This window comes from Gigantopelta aegis, chromosome 14 (genome assembly GCF_016097555.1).
Source record: "Gigantopelta aegis isolate Gae_Host chromosome 14, Gae_host_genome, whole genome shotgun sequence".
NCBI lineage: Eukaryota > Metazoa > Mollusca > Gastropoda > Neomphalida > Peltospiridae > Gigantopelta > Gigantopelta aegis.
In genome coordinates, this window is record NC_054712.1 from 18,935,966 (window position 1) to 18,955,389 (window position 19,424).

The 19,424-nt window shown below is 38.2% G+C and overlaps 1 protein-coding gene across 1 annotated transcript; it reads left to right on the plus strand.

Moving 5' to 3' along the window:
• Positions 1-17,366: 17,366 nt before the first annotated feature.
• On the plus strand, positions 17,367-18,980 carry LOC121389117 (3-[(3aS,4S,7aS)-7a-methyl-1,5-dioxo-octahydro-1H-inden-4-yl]propanoyl:CoA ligase-like). Its single transcript, XM_041520730.1, has one exon. The coding sequence runs from the start codon at positions 17,367-17,369 to the stop codon at positions 18,978-18,980; it is 1,614 nt and encodes a 537-aa protein (XP_041376664.1).
• Positions 18,981-19,424: the final 444 nt, after the last annotated feature.

Here is a 19,424-nt window from a genome sequence, read left to right on the forward strand (position 1 = left end):
GGAGTAGACAACACAGAAATTGTGCACTTTTGGTTAATAACATGCAACTTTGCACATATATACCATGACCCATTACAAACATTTTCAGATATGGACCCACTGTTGGCCAGGGAGTATCTACAAATGTCTCCCACACCCTTTTAACGGGCGGCTGACAAAAGGGTTTTGAACTGTTGGTTAAAAACAAGAAACTTGGCACATATATACCTAGGCCCATTACAAACATGTTCAGATATGGTCTAAGTCAGGAAAGCACCCTGTTGGCTAGGGAGGATCTACAAATGACCCCACCCCCTTTTAGTGGGACAGCTAATACCCAATATTTGACTGAATTGTGCACTTTTGGTTAAACGCATGAAACGTGGTACATATATACCTTGACCTATTACAGACATTTCTGGATATGGACCCAAGTCAGCAGCGCCCCCTTCTGGACAGGGAGGATCTACAAAAGTCTCCCACTCCCTTTTAGTTGGGCGGCTAAAAACAAAGTGTGCACTTTTGGTTAAAAGCATGAAACTTGGCACATACACACCTTGACCCATTACAAATATATTCAGATGTGGACCCAAATCGTCAGCTCCCCCTGTTGGTCAAGGAGGATCTACAAATGCCCTCCTGCCTTCAGTGTAGACATTTCTTAATAACTTTCAAGTACTTGCATTCAAATGTATGATCATCACTCATTAATCCTACATCAATTCCAAATGTACGTTTGAATAGATGAGGGGAGGGGGTTGATACAAGGGTGAACAATATTTTGGTGGGAATGTAACCATTAGTATCAATGACTGACGATGTGTGTACGGTAGTCGAGAAAACATGAGCACAGAAAGATCCTTGCTAAGTGCAAAGAAGGCGATTGGCAGTGCACCTTAAAGATGCTCAATACTTCCAGCTACTGGAATGCTTCACAGACAAGCAACCTAAAACATATTGACAAAGCAAGGAAGGTGATGTACTGCTATAAGGGAAGACAATGGAAACCATTCGACCCACCCAGGATGCCTCATTACAGCACTCAGAGTTACATACCAAGCTGGCACATGGTCCGCCAATTAACAGAGTGAACACAATGCATCTACTCCAGAGGTTGGGGATGGACGATTGTTAAAGACAGCCAGTCATGTATACTGTACATGTGGCACCAAAAGCTTGCTGTTATTTGGATACCTGTGGTTGCAAGATTCTGAAAGGATGTGGCACTAGACGTGCATGCAAAAAAGATCCATTGGAAATGCACTGATCTGACATGTCCAATAGAAACTGCATGCATTAGCACTATATATTGCAATTCGTAATCGGGTGAATCTATGCTGTGACTACATTACCCTATATTCAAACTACTTTGCTTTGTCTGGAACAGAATGACACCAAAACAAAAAGCTGGTAATACTCACAATAAATGCTGTAGCTTTTCCACTTGATATCTTGTCTCCATATTTTTTCAGTTTTATAAATATTCATCGAGAGATATTTTGAATAGAACTTCCTCCATAGGAGGGTGGGGGAATGTTTATTATCTGCTGTTGACTGTTTGTATATATATCATTGTATCTATGCGTACAAGTTTCATTATTTATACAATGTAATTGGTGTGTATATTACATACGATTGCTTCATGGCATAAACGTACAAATCCTCCACACCAAAAATATTGCTCATCCTGCACTCCCACACCCCAAATCTGCACCTGCATTCATCTCATCTAGTCACAATTACATTTAGAATTGATGCAGCATTAACAATGGGTGAAATCATGCATTTCAATGCAGGAACTTGCAAGTTATTAAGAAATCCCTACACGGAAGGGGGAAGGGGCGTTTGTAGACCCTCCATGGTCAACAAGGGGCGCTGCTGACTTGAATTCACATCAGAAAATGCTTGTAATGGGTCAAAGTATGTGTGTGCCAAGTTTTATGCTTTTAACCAAAAGTGCACAATTGTTTTGTTAGCTGCTCAACTAAAAGGGGGTGGGATACATTTGTAGATCTTCCCTGGCCACCAGGGGCGCTGTTGACTTGGGTCCATATTTGTACCAGGTTAATTTTCATTTTAATTCCTAAAAAATATTTTTTTCGTACGTACGAAATTATTTGAAGACAAAATCCAGTTTCGGCTTCAGATTACAAATATTAAGACGACCAGAAACACATTGAATATACAGACGCTGATATTCTAAACAAGAAACTGTATTTAATATGTAAGTTTAATCGTAGAAATATTTTATTAGTCGGAAACATATTACAATGCAGCAAACTCGGGAATGTCCCTTTAATACTCTCGGCACACAGACAACTGTGTATTCATTGGGGAATATCTGGGTTTTCAGTCTCAGCTTGTCATCGGTATAAAGCGACATGTTCACCGCCAGATAGTTAAAAGGGGTCTTCATGGCATCCCGATAGGCTTCCACAAGTATACTCCTTGCGCACGATATCGCGGCATCAATTTAATTAAAATTAGCTCCACAATTACATGTGGATCTAACACCAGCCAGTTGGAGCTCGTGTCCACCAATCAAAACCTTACTTGCAGAATCCTGCCAGTGATTTAAAACTAACAACACTGCGTAGTCCCCAATGTCCAGGTAACATTTCGTCTGTGAATAATAATTTAAATATTGACCAATCACACTTCGCCTTTTATAACGTTATTTGGGAGCATACAAATTCTAAAAATATCGGGCGAGTCTATTTTAGTGGCCGCAGTACAGCGAACCATACCAATATGTACGGGGTGGTTATCAGTCTTCAATTTTACATTAAAAATTATTTATTTATTTATAAAACCCCCCAACTAAATCAGTCTTCAGTTTTACATTACAAATTATTTATTTTATAAAATAAAACATGTTTTAAGGCATTCGTAATTCACACGAAACATGTCGTATACCCTCAGGATAATTCGGAATGTTTTCAAATTAGTTTTAAATCACTGGCAGGATTCTGCAAGTAAGGTTTTGATTGGTGGACATGAGCTCCAACTGACTGGTGTTAGATCCACATGTAATTGTGGAGATAATTTTAATTACATTGGAAAATGTAAAGATTTTACTACAATTGAAAAACGAAACGTTTTAAGTTGACTTTTCTTCGTTATTGTGTTGAAGGATCTTTGACGTACATGCCATCAAGATTCTTGAAAAGTTTTCCTCACGGACCAGACTCACAGATACTTGAACAAGGTGTAAAAGGAGCCAAACTACGTTTCCCACCAAGTTCGTGAGGGATCGCCCACCACTTCAGGGGCCCTATTTTCGAAGCCATCTTAGCGCTACGAAATCGTAAAACCGTCGTAGGTTGTGACGTCACTACAGCGCACGCCATAGTGACGTCATAGCTTACGATGATTTCACGATTTCGTAGGCTAAGATAGCTTCGAAAATATGGGCCCTGGACTCCACGAAATGGCACTGTTTAGAAAAGTGGGTTTCATTTCTTCAAATGGCTCATTTCTCAACCACGGTACTCTGATTTCCAAATGGTGTACTTGAGACAGATGGTTAGGAAGTCTCAACACATTTTTGACTTGGCATCCAGGAACTGGACAATCTTTTCTGACATGACCCGTAGAGAAAATGTATCTGTCAAACTAAACTATTGTGCAAATCACTAGTGTGCTATTACAGTGGCCCTTATGTGGCCCTGAGTGGCCATGGTGTGGCCCTGAGTGGCCATGGTGTGGCCCTGATGTGGCTATGTGTGGCACCGAGTGTGGTCCTGAGTGTGACCGTGAGTGACCCTGGTGTGGCTCTGAGTGGCCCTAGTTTGACCCTGAGTGTGCCTGTGTGGCCCTGGTGTGATCCTGCGTGGCTCATGTGGCCCTGGTGTGGCCTTCTGTGTGACCCTGGTGTGGCCCTGTATGTGGCCCTTGTATGGCCCATTGTGGCCCTGTGTGGCCCTGTATGTCGCTGTGTGTGCCTTTCTATCGCAAAAATAAATATGATACTTTCTCCTGTTAGCCAGTCAGAAATGTTGCCCCTACTCACCGACGAGGAGGTAGGAGATTGAGTAGGATATACCATGTTTGATTGAATGTACCATGATTCATTTACCAAATTTGATGTTTCATACCAAATTTGATATTTCAAACCAGATTTGATTTGGGGGAAATACTGAGTTTGATGAACCCATATGCCAATGGGTTTTTATTTTATTTTATTTTTATCCAAAAAATTAGTTTGCAGCTTCCCCTTAAAAACAACTTGTTTTGTGTCCAAGAGGTGAGTGGAGAGTGGCAAAGACGTCTTCTACTTTCATTTGCTAGACATCCTATCTATTTACATTGTCACTTGTTAAATATTGTTACTACTATATTAATTATGAGTATGCTAGAATATTGTAACCATTATATTTTGTTTTCTTCTTCTTTTTTTAATGTTGATATTATTATTCATGTCTGTATAATTCATATACAGAAATATAGGATTGAACTGAATTTAATGATTGACGTTTATCAGACAACGTGGGACGAGAATTCCCCTTTACACCTATTTAAATCATTTCATATTTCACGTCTTTGAGAATGTAACTTCTAGAAGTTCCGTAGACTATTTTATTTAGAGACATGATACTATCACTTACCGGATGTAAGCAGTTATAACCATTCATGATTCAACATTCAGCGCGGTAAAATTAAACACATTGGCTGAGTCCTTAGAAGTGGTTTTGTTTAACGACATCACTGGAGCACCTTAATTTATTAATCATCGGCTATTGGATGTCAAACATAATTTTGACAGTTTTAGAAAGGAAACCCGCTACACTTTCCCATTAGTAGAAAGGGATCCTACACTTCCCACAGACAGGATAGCACGGGCGTTGCTATGTAGGACGGATCGGGGCCGGGCTAAGTAGGTCAGGACTAGTCTAAGTAGGTCGGGACTAGTCTAAGTAGGTCGGGACCGGTCTAAATAGGTTGGGGCTGGCCTAAGTAGATCGGTGCTAGTAGAACGTGGCCGGTATAAGCAGGACGGAGCCGGGTCACGTGATAAGACCGTGACGTCATCAAGGTCACAGGAAAGTAGTTCAACGTCACGGAAAGTAGGTCATGACCCTATACAGGCCCTTATACTACTTATATGTCAAAATTACCAAATGTTTGGCATCCTACTGATCGATGATTAATAAATGAATGTACTATAGTGGTATCGTTAGACAAAACAAACTAACTTTTGTTCTTTATCACGCCTATTGACGGCTAGGCAATTTAATAATTTAAACTGCGAACAATTCCTTCCGGAAACGAAAATAATGCAAATCTTTGTGTAGTATTTATTATATATTCCTAGTTATAGTGTAACATCTAAAAAATGTGTTCCACTCGAGATCAGTTTATCCTAAACACAGTTACCCCATCGTCCCACAAACATATTTTTTGGTAAACAATTTCAATTTCCTTTGACGTAAGAAGAAAGTAAAAGTGTTTTGGAAATAAACTATTTTTTAAAACTATTTTTGAATGCAATTTAGAAAACAATCGGCTCAGAAATACATAATTTGTAGTACATGCCATAGTATGAAAAACGGCGTTCCCTGTGGGAAGGACTATAATGAATTGGCACGGCTCCCGTTTTTATACCCATTTTACAACAAGTAAACATTTTCGAGATAACAGGATGTTGTTACAAGCCCCGTCAATTCCGCACAAAATGGTAGTGCTTAATTTACAGGCACCCCATGCATGTTTAAAGCACAAATGTATTTGACACATTGGTACTGCATCAAATAAAATTGCATGCATTTATTGCCTACATAAAACTATACTTGATGCAAAGCAACCACTGCAACATTTATCACAAATGGCAGGACTCACGGCTTTAACTCCTCCATTAAAAGTTCTGGTCACTTCCAAATTTGACCCAGCCCAGATGCTATTTGGTGGAGTACTACCTGCTGTGTTTACCTTAAGGTTCTAATATATCAAATCGATTCCTAATGCCGATAATGTTAACGTTTACTAATAAAACTGATATACACCCAGGAAGTATAGCAATAAAAAGTGTGGTACCTCACTCTACTCATGTCTGGAATAAAAAAAACTTAAGTCCAAACATAAAATTTAAAAAGCTCGGCCGAAAAGGTTTTATTGTGATTTGAGCAATTTAGAAGGGCTGCCAAAATAAAGTGCGTCGGACTGTTTACAAAAAAATAAACACATATTTTTGAACACCAGCCAAAAAATGTAAAGTCCGACTAACCCCTTACCTGGAGGCGAAGGTTCTTGGAGAGGTTGGCAGCGGAACTCAGTGAGGAGCTTCGGAAAGGCCTTGACTAGGTCGTTGTAACACTCCCGTTGTATTGCTGGATAGTCCTCTGGGAAGATCAGCTTGAAGATGAGATGAATCAAAGCATTGTCCATTGCTGATTGCAGGAGTTCTTGCCAATACACCCCGTTCCGCTCACATGTTACGTAGTAATTGTCACTGAGTGCGTAGAGCTGCAGCTGGTACCGCCCCTGACCTGTGGTGTCGGTCTCCAACTTGCATCTTTGTAGGGGCCTAGCTGAGAGAGGTGGGTATACCCCCCTCCCCCCGCCTCACAGCGCCGCGGTATCTAGGTGGCAGCTTGTCGCAGGCGACCTTCCAAGATTCGGTCTGAGGTCTAGGTGGGTCCTTTTACGACACTTTCCGTTTCTTGGGTTCACGCGCTGCGTCAGCAACAACAACCGGTGGATTGGCTGATGGAGCGTGTGTCCAGTCTCCATCGGTGAGTGACTGATAACACTTTTATTTCACTGATATTTTTTAGATATTTCACTAAATCCTATACAATAAATTACTTCTACCAAACAGCTGTGCCCAATGGATTTTTGTGATGCCCGTCCCACGAAAAAGGACAGTACATACTACGGGATAAATGCTTCTTGTTAAGAGTAGCCTCCGTGACAGAAGCGGGCTTCCTATTTTTCGCTCCATCAAGGAAATGAGGAAATAACCATATGCTAGACACTAGACAGCCATCATTCAAATGGTGCTGTGTTGTCGGTAAACAGGGGTCCGAGCTACTCTCGGCCCACTAAAATTCCAAAACTATACGTAGCTCCATACCTTTGTATTTAGACCGACCGTTCCACATTGCGCCTAATTTCCTTCATCAAAAACGCGCACTCATTTCCCTTTTGGCTTAATCCTACGGGAGCTTCCAAATTACATAGCACAATACCACCCTCCGCCCGTTACCGACTACGGTCGGACTGCTGGTGATCCCTTTCACCTGCCAGCGCAGACGGTCCCTCCTCCTCCCACCCAACCCGTTCCTGTCCTGGACGTAGGAGTCGGCCGAGGCCGGCACCTGTGCCCAGAATAGGCGTGCGCTACATCAGCTTGCTCTGAATGTGCAAGTTAAATACTTTGGTCTTGGTCTTGGTCGGTAAACAATATTTGGTATTCGTCATAAGGCATCCATTGTGTACATGTGCATTGAGCAAAAAATATATTGATAAACACTGGTCTCTGTATTTATTTCTTAGTGCACAGGGCACATTAAGGCAATACTTTTCTTAACTTGCACGGCGAGTTATTTCCCTGTATGCAGCAAATTTAAAATGGCGGGGATATTGGTTACGGTTGTCGTTGAAGATTCATTTTGTTAATAATGATGCAAGTACTTCAATCGGAATTTTGTGAGTAGGGTATGCTATACATTTTTGGTTTGTGTGTCCATTTGTTGCACTCATTTCGGTTGAGAAACGGTTGAAACATGGTGACACCAGTTTTGAATACCAGCTATATTAAGGGTATTTAAGGAAATCTGGACGTAGTAAAAACCACACTTACTACGTCCCTCCGCACTATTAATTTCCCAGTCTGGAGCTCGCCGCGACAAGACGAGTTTGTTTCGCCTGTGCACATTGCACGTGCTTTTGTTTGCTCGACTTGAGAATGGGAATGCAAACGAAATATCTGTTCCCAAGGAAAGATAACTCTAATTATTACCAATAACTCCGTATATCGTGAGTAGTCAGTACTCATGGCACTGTTACACCTGACAGTTTTGGTCACAATAGGCATGCAGGCTCCCTTCTGGTTTTTTTGTTTTTTGGGGTGTTTTTTTTGGCGGGGGGTGGGGGAGAGAGGTAGGCTGATTTTTCTTTTGCCCGAATGAAACGAAAATGTCAGAATCTGGTTAACAACTGCATTACTACTGTCATAGTGGCAAACTTAGTATATTCAAGTTGAACAAGAATCGTAATAGAACGGAAGAAACTAAATCGTAGACACTGAGGGCCGATTTGATATGTCTGGGTTTCGAAACACCGGGTTATATCAAAATCTAGGTTTAACACTGGTTTACGTAAAACGCTGAAAAACCTGACCAAGACATACACGTGTGTGTTTTACCCGTGTATACAAAACCACGCTTTTTACATGGATTACCCGCAGATTTAGAAAGGGACATAAGCGAGGAATAGCTTACACTTCATCACTTTGTAGTTGAAACTCGTTACCGGTATATTATTAACATTCGAGTTCGAGATGGATGATTAGATACCTCCCCCCCCCCCCCCCCCAGTGTGAAGCAAACCTTCACATTCTGTCAAAAATTATGGACATATTTGGGAACAATGAGCTGGCCTGAAAACGTTTCACCATGTATTTCCATCATTTTACTCACAATATTAGTTATAATCCATGTCAAATGCTTACACAACCCTACATAGCTGTTGGTAATAATGCAAATATGAATAAACGTTTTGTTATTGGCATTTCCCTTTAATTCTAACACAATATTAAAAAACAAAAGATGGGATGCGTACGCCCGAGGGCACCGAGATAACGTATGTTCAAAATTTCAAAACTGGGGGCCTGTACCACCTTTTCCCCCCTTTATTAAGACGAGACAAACACGAAAGTATGTCTTTATAAGTCTATGATAGACTTTTATTGCTTGGATACCGGTGGTAACCGATCAACTTTCATTACTGGTACTTTCTGTTATCGTGCAGTTCATACACCATGAAGAAAATGTTTATTTTTACTAATTTAGTAAATAACTATAATTATTACCCCCAGTGACCACTCATAACAGGGAAAATATTTTCCGTATTTTCTCAATGAGAAATATTATGTAGTGTTGTGACGTACAATATTACTGGATGATTTGACGCTTACAAACCAATGACTTTGTCGGTACTAAATATAACATCATCGCGATTTGGCAAACACACAAAATGACGTCATGTACTTTAATGAGTTTGCGTTCACGACTGTTTTAATATTAAATTTATAACAAAATTTCATTTTAACACAAATCATTATTTATATTTTTAGCAGAATAACGATAACTTTTGTTTTTGAAAATTATCTGTGAACGTGATTAAAATGCAAACTTATAGCAATACCCAGAACAGTGTGTAAAGTGGTTTACATTGTTTCTAGAGAAAACATAGCTGGGGTAATAAATAGAATAGCAAACTCAGTACCAGTTATTATCAATGTATGTCCCGAGTGAACTACTTTTCATTTGTCACTCGCTAAAGCTCGCGACAACTAAAATTATTTGATTCGGGACATAATTTTGATAGTAACTGGTATCTCGTTTATTATCCTCTATATATTTCAGGCGCTTTGTTGTTCATTCGCCACGAACATGGTGAAGGGGTGAATCTAATTATACAGTCGTGCTAAAAAAAACAGGCAAAAGGGCATCTTGTCTAAAGGGGGAGGGGGTTCGAACCCCCCCTACCCCCACCCTGTATTCGTTTCTGTACAGTGAGTTAGGCAGGATTTTGTATTGGGAGGGGGGCACCTGACAGCCAAGTAAACAGTGATATTGAGTACGCCACTGATCACCCCTAATTTTGCCGGGATTGGGAGGGGGGCATGACCCCCTGCCCCCCCCCCCCCCCCTCGCTACGCCACTGTTTCTGTAGTGGCTTCAAATGATCTCTAAAATACGTTCACATTTCATGGCTCTGCAATACTGACGTAAAATACGATTTTGCTGCCAAAATTATCCATGAAGAAAAGTTACTTTGAGCAAACCCAGCGAAAAACCACCTCAAAGGCAGGTTTAAACAAGCAATACAATTGTAACCCAGTGTTAAACTAGGATTACTGAAAACCAGACATGTGAAATGCACAGTAAACATGACCCAGGGTTTAACCTAGGTTTAAACCATGTTTCCAAAACCCACCAATAACCTAGACATATGAAATCGGCCCTGAGAGTCGTCAGCTAGTGGGCGTCTACTGAACATTCATGAGCAAACGGTTGATCGACATCGAGATTTTACGACATCGAGTAATGTCCTAGTGTACATATAAAAATTATTCCAACTGTAGATATTAATAACAAGTATTGAATAATATACAGTGTGGTTAATAAATTGTGTAACTGAATGTTCCTTAGCGTATATCAATGTCGTTGTTTGTTGTTTTCCTACTCTCTTCTTCTGTGGGATAATCCCGCCGATATTTTGATGAATCTTACACCAGTGGTTACGGTTATCTAAACGTGACAAATGCACGTCTGTACAACTTAATTTCATAAACAAATAAACAAACAGCAACAACAAAAATCATCCAACAACTACAGAATATATAATTTAAAATAATTACTGTATAAATGAGTACAGGTCAAACCGACTAGAAAAATGTTGTCCACTACTTTTAATTATAATTATTTGTAATAACAATTGTCCTAAAGAAAAATAATAACAACAACAACAACACAACAGTAGTTACGGTAGTTTTTTGGAAAATGATAAATTTAAGATTTCAGTAGGTTGGATTATAAATACATTACTACTAAGTACACATGAAGTCATCCACTGATGTTATAGGTTTTAATTGCCTACTATTTCTTTATGCCGTAACAGTTTACACACTTCTTGGCTATGTCTATTTCCTCAAAATAAAAATCTACTTTTGTAGACACAAACTTAATCAATTATCTAAGTGGTCAGGGTAGATTTCTATTTCTTTATTATTTAAAGTATGATTTTTATTAAAGGGACATTCCTGAGTTTGCTGCATTGTAAGATGTTTCCGAAAAATAAAATAGTTCTACGATTAAATTTACATATTAAATATATTTTCTTCTTTAGAATAGCATTATCTGTATATTTAATGTGTTTCTGGTCGTCTTACTATTTGTAAGAAGCACAAACTGGATTTTTTCTTCAAATAATTTCGTACGTACGAACAAATATATTTTAGGAAATAAAATGAAATTTGACCTAGTACAAATATTAGAACGATCAGAAACACGTTTAATATACAGTCACTGATAAATATATTTGATATGTAATTACAATCGTTAAAAAGTCTCTGTTCGTCGATAACATCTTAAAAATTGCAGCAAACTCAGGAATGTCCCTTTAAATAGATTTGAATGAAGTACCACTGGGGGTTCATTTACCTTTAATATATCGAGGGGTTAGTGCCAGAACCACTTATCTCCTTCCCACTTCAATCTGAGAAAACTGCACTGAAAACTTTGGAATGAACTTAAAAATCGGAAACTTAACTTTTGCTAAACATTTTGCTTTTAGATGCTAGCAGTTATTTTTGTTAGTATAAAACTTAAAAGTTTTGTCTGCTAATAATAATAGATCATGGTGTAATTAGATGAAGAAATATTTAATTTATTCTGGCGCCTGGAATTTGAATACAAACAGCTCCAAACAAGCATGCCAGAGCAAGCTATTTTATAAACAGTGTTTCTTACAGCCCAGCATGTGACAAATTGTGTGAAATCTCAAGTGAAGAATAACGTTATCTTGCAGTGAGTCCACATGGCATACTGTAAACGTTCAATTTTGCAGCAGCTCTGAAACACCTAATTGGGCCTGTGTTGTTAATACTTTGAAAATGTACTGGAGGCAGGAAGTAATTGTAAACAATAACAAATTATCTCTGGATGGCAGACACTGGCAAGGGTCATGGGTGTTTCCATCTGTGTGCACAGTAACCTTATCCTACACTGAGATGGTGAATCAGGTTCCCTGGTATTGTAGCAGGTTGCTAGAAGCACTTAAAAACTTTAGAAAAACAATTTGTTAAGCAAAGCCAATCCTGAAAACATTAATTATTACATGAAATGTAAGCTATCATACCAGTTTTAACAGATATATTTATTACATTAATTATTACATGAAATGTAAGCTATCATACCAGTTATAACAGATATATTTATTACATTAATTATTACATGAAATGTAAGCTATCATACCAGTTATAACAGATATATTTATTACACTAATTAAACACGAAATGTAAGCTATCAGAGTAAACTGCACCATATCTGTAGTGTTGAGGTACTGACTGAATTAATAATGTTAATTCAACAGTTAAGATAAGTTAATACGTTTAATGAATTTTGATACACAGTAATTTAACGATTCAGAATGAATACAGGGCCAGTAACTATATTCGGCATTTTTTTCTTAAAAGTTTCCATTCGTTGTAAAGTGTCTACGTTTTAACATGTTCTAAAACAAATGTTCTTTAACTTAATATTTAAACAGCAATTTAAAGAGAATAAAATGACAAATATATTTACAATCAACGTGTAATGATTTCTAGCAGAATACGCATTTTCATAGGTTTTACAAAAATGCACAAAAAAACTCATTGTGTGCAAGATGTTTGCATGTAACATGGATCAGATATTATTGAAACAATGTTTACAAGTTATCTGTGATTAACACTGGTCCTTAATTCATTTTGTTGAGTATATTTTAAATATGCAAGTAATACTACTAAAGATAACTGTGTTGAAACCAAAATCTATTGATTGATATACTTTAAATTGCACAGATATGCACTGGTGTATCCGGGTAGCCAGGGATTGGGTACAAGAGGACCTTTCCTTCTCAAATATACCTCTTTTTTTCACAATACCAACTTTTATAATGCATGTTGCCCCATAACATGTGTAAAAGCAGTGCCCTCTATCCCCACTCCACCCCAAGTATAAAATCCTGGCTACCCTAATATATATCTGCGCCGTTAAGGTTTATTAACTAGTTGGATATTGGCATGGATGGGAAAGAAATATTTAATGGCACGCAAGCACATATTTTTATATGTCCTCTCTGTGAGGTATTTCGACACTTGGCCTATAAAATGGAAAAGGAAAATTGTCACCAGCATAGTAGCTGCTCCAAGAAAACAGCTACTAGGTATCATTTGTAGGCACTTCCTCATTGACAAGAAAGTACATACCACAATCTTTAATTTAATGTACCAGTCCTGGGCACTGTTTGAAGTAAGACAAAAGCCGATGGGTCCACTAAGGGCAATCACTCATATATCCACTGAACTATGCTGACATGGGTGATATACTGTATGCGTGTACAGGAATGAACTTCTCTACTAGTCTTATTATATATAAATTGCAAATACATTGCGGTAACTGTAGATAAAAAATAAGACACATTTTCAGGTATAGTTTCATGTTCTGATTGTCAATGTTTTGAAACATTTTAATTTGTTCATTGAATAAAAATTGTTGATTAAAATTTTTAATAAATTGATATTATAATAATGATAACAGTGAATGCGATTAAGTACAATGAGATCAGGCGTAAAAAAATATCTAAATACAGTTTAATGCATTCGTCGTCAGCATTGATCTGGTGCGTGATTAAGTATAATGTTTGTCTAATGCGCTCGTACAATGATAATCATGTACACACACACTATTTATTTAAACACACTATAGCAGTAACCACTTTGTTATAATGACCAGAGATCCCCCATCATTGGAACATCTGAAATGTTACAATTATTCCAATTAGTGTAGTAATATCTAGATATTTTAGCCCAGAAAATATGAATGTGCATACATTTCAACTACTACAATGAACAATATTTATTAGTACTATGCATATTTATGTTATGTCATTTACATAAAGGGGTCGCTTCTTCTAACCAATTAGTTATAATATGAACGGACTCTAATTTAAAGAAAAATGCTTGACCTTTATCTACTAATTCATTTTCAACTACTATATGTATTTCAGGTTTGTCCGAGCTTTTTTTAACCACTGCAAAACTGAACCTGCCATAACGCTAAATGTAGTTGATTTTTGGAACAGACATTCTTACTGGTATTGTTAAGCTATGAATAAACATTTAGAAATTAGTATAATGAGCCATTTTTAATTGGCCAATCAAAATAAGGGACACAAATGGTTTTGTAAACTTCCGGGAAAACGTCGTCGACAAGTGACAAAAACAAAAGAGGTGAGACGTTTTTAACAACCGATGTTTATACATTAAAACAAGATTACTAGTACAAGTGTTTGTCTTTATTTCACACTTTCTGGAGATTTGATTGAACCACATCCTGGATTAATTTCATTAATTGTATACACAGTGTGGTCGCCGCTGGACATGTGGCTGCAGCACTTAGCGGAGTCGCTCAGAAAGGGATAATATTACGTATACCTCTGTTGACCACTCTAGTATCGATTTAATGTTATGTACCAAAGTATAGTTTTGTACGTGTTAGTAATTTAAAAAACAAACAAACAAAAAAGAAAAAAACAAAAACCATAACACCGCGAAAATTAAAAACCGCAAACTGCCTGCATTTTTGATATCGCGAAAATTTACTGCCGCGAATAATACCCGTTTTACAGTATGTGTCAAATATTATATAATGTCTATAAAATATACAATGACTAGAAAAGTTAAAATCCTGTGTTAATGCCTTCGAAATAATATAAACTAATTTCCCTCTATGCTAAGTAAATTAAAATATTTTATTGCGTAGTCATAAAATATTTACCATCTTTGGGCCAGCATCCTTATTTTTATTTTTTACATATAATATTCACATTGTCTACGCAATACAGACATAGCTAGTTCATAATTTTTAACTAAGGTTGTTGTGTATGGGAGCCATGTTTAAAAAACAGAAAGAAAGAAAGAAAGAAAACAATTTTATATTTAATGACACAATCAACACAACTACAGGTATGTGGTGTCAGACATGTGGTTAATGACCATAAATATATTTTAGAGAGGAAACTATGGGCAACTATTTTTTTTTAATTAGCACCAAGGGATCTTTAATACATGCATCATCCCACAGACAGGATAGTACATAGCATGGTCTGTAACACCAGTTGTGAAGCACTGGCTGGAATGAGAAGTAGTCCAATGATTCCACTAACAGGGATCGATCCTAGACTGACTGCACATCAGGCCAGAACTTTACTACTGGGCTACATCCTGCCCCCGGCAAATTAATTTAGTCATATTATTTTTTCTCTAATACACATAGTAACTATTCAAACTAAATAAGGGAAAATAACTTTCCTTTTTAACTAGTTTCTCTATGTCTCTGTTCAGTTAATATTTTCTCAACTGCGTGTTTCTTCTGTAGAGATAAATGAACTCTGCAATCACTTCTAATTAAACTATTTACATAACCGACATTTATTCAGCAACTAGTTAACTCACATTTACCACATTCCAGATGTCTAAGAACTAAACACTTCCAGCCCCCCCCCCCCCCCCCCCCATTGTCTGCAGCCCATCTCAGATTATCACCAACAGACTGGTCATCGTGTAGCGTAAACAATTAATTCTAGCTACCTGCTATTTCTTTGTAAGCCAAAACATCCAGCCAGAGATAGTTTAAATAAAACACCATCGCTGGATGTAAACACTTAGAGCTAGCATGTGTCATTAGCGTGTCATGCGGTCTGGCACCTAGGATTCAATCTTGTCAGACAGTTTACAGCCCACCACAATCCGGACATTTGGACATAAATACGCTCTCGACTGGTATATCAAAGGCCGTGGTATGTGCCGTCCTGTCTGTGGGATGGTGCATATAAAAGATCACTTGCTACTAATGATAAAATGTAGCGGGTTTCCTCTCTAACACAATGATAAAATTACCAAATATTTGACATCCAATAGCCGATGATTAATGAATCAATGTGCTCTAGTGGTGTCGTTACACAAAACAAACATTTTTTTTGGTGATTGTCGGGCACTTGTCGTATTATTGTATGAGACGGCCCCTAGAAGACGGAATGGCTGAGTGGACGATCATGTGACGCAACGTCACGATATAGGTCGGCGAACGTAGAATTCTGCTGTCTTGAGTGTACCTAAGCTTAGCTGAATGTGGGTGCTGTCGGGTTTCTTTCTGTTGTGTGTGTATTAGTGATTAATATCTGATTTTTTTTAAATCAAGGAACTCGAAAATGGTCGATGTAAATGTATTTGACGTCAAACATAGGATTGTTGTGGTATTAGAGCGGAAATCTTTGACTACTTTTTGGTGGTCGGCGATTGCCAAAAAAATTACATAGCTTGGTCTCTGACTGTAATGAGAGCGTATTTATATCCAAATGTCCGTCTAGCTCTCTTACAACTATGCGATATATTATATTATTCACGTATCATTAATATTGTGTCACGTTTACAAATGATTAACTATGCAGCGTTGTTTGTAGTCCGATACATCTGTCATAAACCCAGTTGCTGAGTTGGCGGCAGGTGTATCGGACTACGTAGGTACGTCAAAACATCGGAAATACAGATTAGAAGAAAAAAACCACATCGAAAAACGCTCAGTTATAAAACTGATTTGTATTACTTAATATTTTAATAAATGCTCGTTACAATAACACAGCTCTATATTTGGCATAATTTACCAATATAGTAGGGAATTAGGCCTACTCGTTCATATTTATGTTTATTTCCCGCGGAAACATTAGACTCCTTTGTGGCTGGGGGCGTGGCTTACGAAAAAAGGGCGTAGCTTAAAATCGCATTTCGCGAGATGTTACATCCTGCTGGCTACGATTAAGCATGAATGACACTAATTACAGTTTAAACATAAAACCTGCTAAGAAGGACGACTAAACATTAAAACCTGCCAGCATCATCTGAACCAGCTAATAAATGGGATACAGAATATAATTTACAATAGGTTTTAAGGGCAAATCCGATCTACCAACAACAATAAGCAATATAATACGTGACAAACCTGCCAGAAGCTAATTAAACTATTACGGCATAAAGAAATAGTAGGCAATTAAAACCTATAACATACTTAATTCATACGTAACCGATTTGAGTCGGGTCTCATATAAACCGGGTACAGCTCAGATCCAGACACACACATCTGACAGAAATAAACGGTGGACCCACAGTGACTCATCTCTTGTTCTTGTTTTTAGGTAAGCCATTTTGACTACAATGTACTGGTATTTGATTTGATTATATTGATATATGTTTGCTTCAGTATTATATTCTTATAATACAATACTTACTTGAATTTAATATTTATTTAAAACCATAGAGTCTTGTAATAAATATTGTTGATATAAAACTACTAACATAACATGATTCGGATAAAACTTATTACTGAATACTCTTTATTTTCAGCATGCAAACCACAATTCAAGCTCGGGTGAAGTTCCTCGCGGAAACGTATTCCAACAAAGAGGTGTTTGTGTTTGTGTCCACCACTGGACTACGAAGTGCGCTGTCATGTCTGGACGTGTACGAGCTGTCTTCCAAGGTTGGATGGCTTCTGAGAAAAGCGGGAATTAAGCCAGGAGATGTCATCTGCGACACACTTCCCAATTCTCCCGAAATGGTCATTTGTGATTTTGGCATATTAGCAGCAGGTGGAGTGATTCTGAACAAAACTGCTTATCGCTCTGACGGAAGTGATCTCTGCCATATGTTGAACACTTCAAAATGCAAAGTGGTCATAGCAGATCAAAACCAGTCACCTTGCGTCTGGGAGATCCTTAAAAAGCAAATTGATGAGATATCCAGTGATGGCCTGGTCCGGTCTGAAAAGCTTCCATTCCTAGAGCGTGTTATATTTGCTCCCATAACCAATGGGAACAACGAATTTATTAAGAGAATTAAAACAGAAGAAAATTACTTTTACACTTCTAGCTCGCCATCTGACGCGGGAATCATCTGGATGACGTCTGGAACAACAGGTCTACCGAAACTGATCGTACGTTCACACGAAGCTGTGCTGATCAATGCTCGGATCTTTGCATCAATAACCAATGAGAGTTTCAGCACCGTACATTACAACGATATCTCAATGGGACACGCATCTTCGTTTGCAAATTCCTTTTTGGCATCGTGTGCGAAACGTGTTTTCATAGATCATAGATTCCAACTTCCCGTAGACAAAGAAATGTTTATTTGGGAACTGGTGTCCTCTGAAAAATGCACAACGGCCTTGATGCAACCTTTTGTCTTTAGAGGAATTTTAAGGAAACCAGAGCTACTAGAAAAACGAAATTATCTTTTGGATTTTCTGTGTGCCGCTGGACAACCCGTGGACAAAGACTGGTCGGAGATGCTGGGTAAAATAACGCGATCTGCTTGTTTTGCATATGGCTTATCTGAAGTAGGCTACTGTTGCTCACAACTGTGTGCGACGTCATCGGACGTGCTTCCCTATGTTGCTGGTCATCCGTCAGCAGAAGGCATAGAGGTAAAGGTCGTAGATGAGAATCAGCAAGAAACATCCCCAAATACGCATGGCGAGCTATTGGTGCGTGCTCCTTGGATGTTTGATGGCTATTTGGGAAATGAAGAGAAAAGCAAATCAAAATTCACTCAGGATGGATGGCTTAAAACGGATGACCTTGGCTACAAGGACAAAGACGGGTGTCTCTTTGTCATGTGTCGACGATCTGACGCCATTGCCTGGGGAGTGCGCACTGTGTATCCGTCATACTTTGAAACGCCCATACGGTCATTGTCAGTCATTGCTGATGTTATCATCGTTCCTGTTCCAGATAAGGACACATTCCAAGAAATTTGCGCATGCATACGTCTGTGTAAAGGAATTGCCCTTAATGAGAAAGAGGTAGCTGATATGTGTGATTCGTTGTTTGTTGAAGGCTCCGACATGCCTGCGCCAAAGTATTACATGGTAATGGAGAACTTCACGTACTTGTCATCAGACAAACCTGACAAAACCAAACTGATCAGCATGGCGAAAGAAAAGTTTAACCTCAATTAATAAACAGTTATAGACGAGAGATGATCAAGGAAACCAACGTGATTATAGGTTTAATCAGAACAAATATAGAAATCTGACGAGATAAATGTTTGTAGTTGCATATGTTTCAAATGGTTTGCGACGCCACTGCTGGACACGACAGATGATCAAAGAAATAATCTAGCTGTATGTTTAACCGAAACATATGCAGAGATCTGAGATGAGAGAGGAATTTTTGTATTTTAGTTGTTTCAAATATCAAGTTTTGCAATCTAATTAAAATTAGCTCCACTATTACATGTGGATCTAACACCAGCCAGTTGGAGCTCATGTCCACCAATCAAAACCTTACTTGCAGAATCCTGCCAGTGATTTAAAAATAATTTGAAAACATTCCAAATTATCCTGAGGGTATACGACCATCAACTGGTTCAACAAAGGCCATGGTTTGTGCTATCCTGCCTG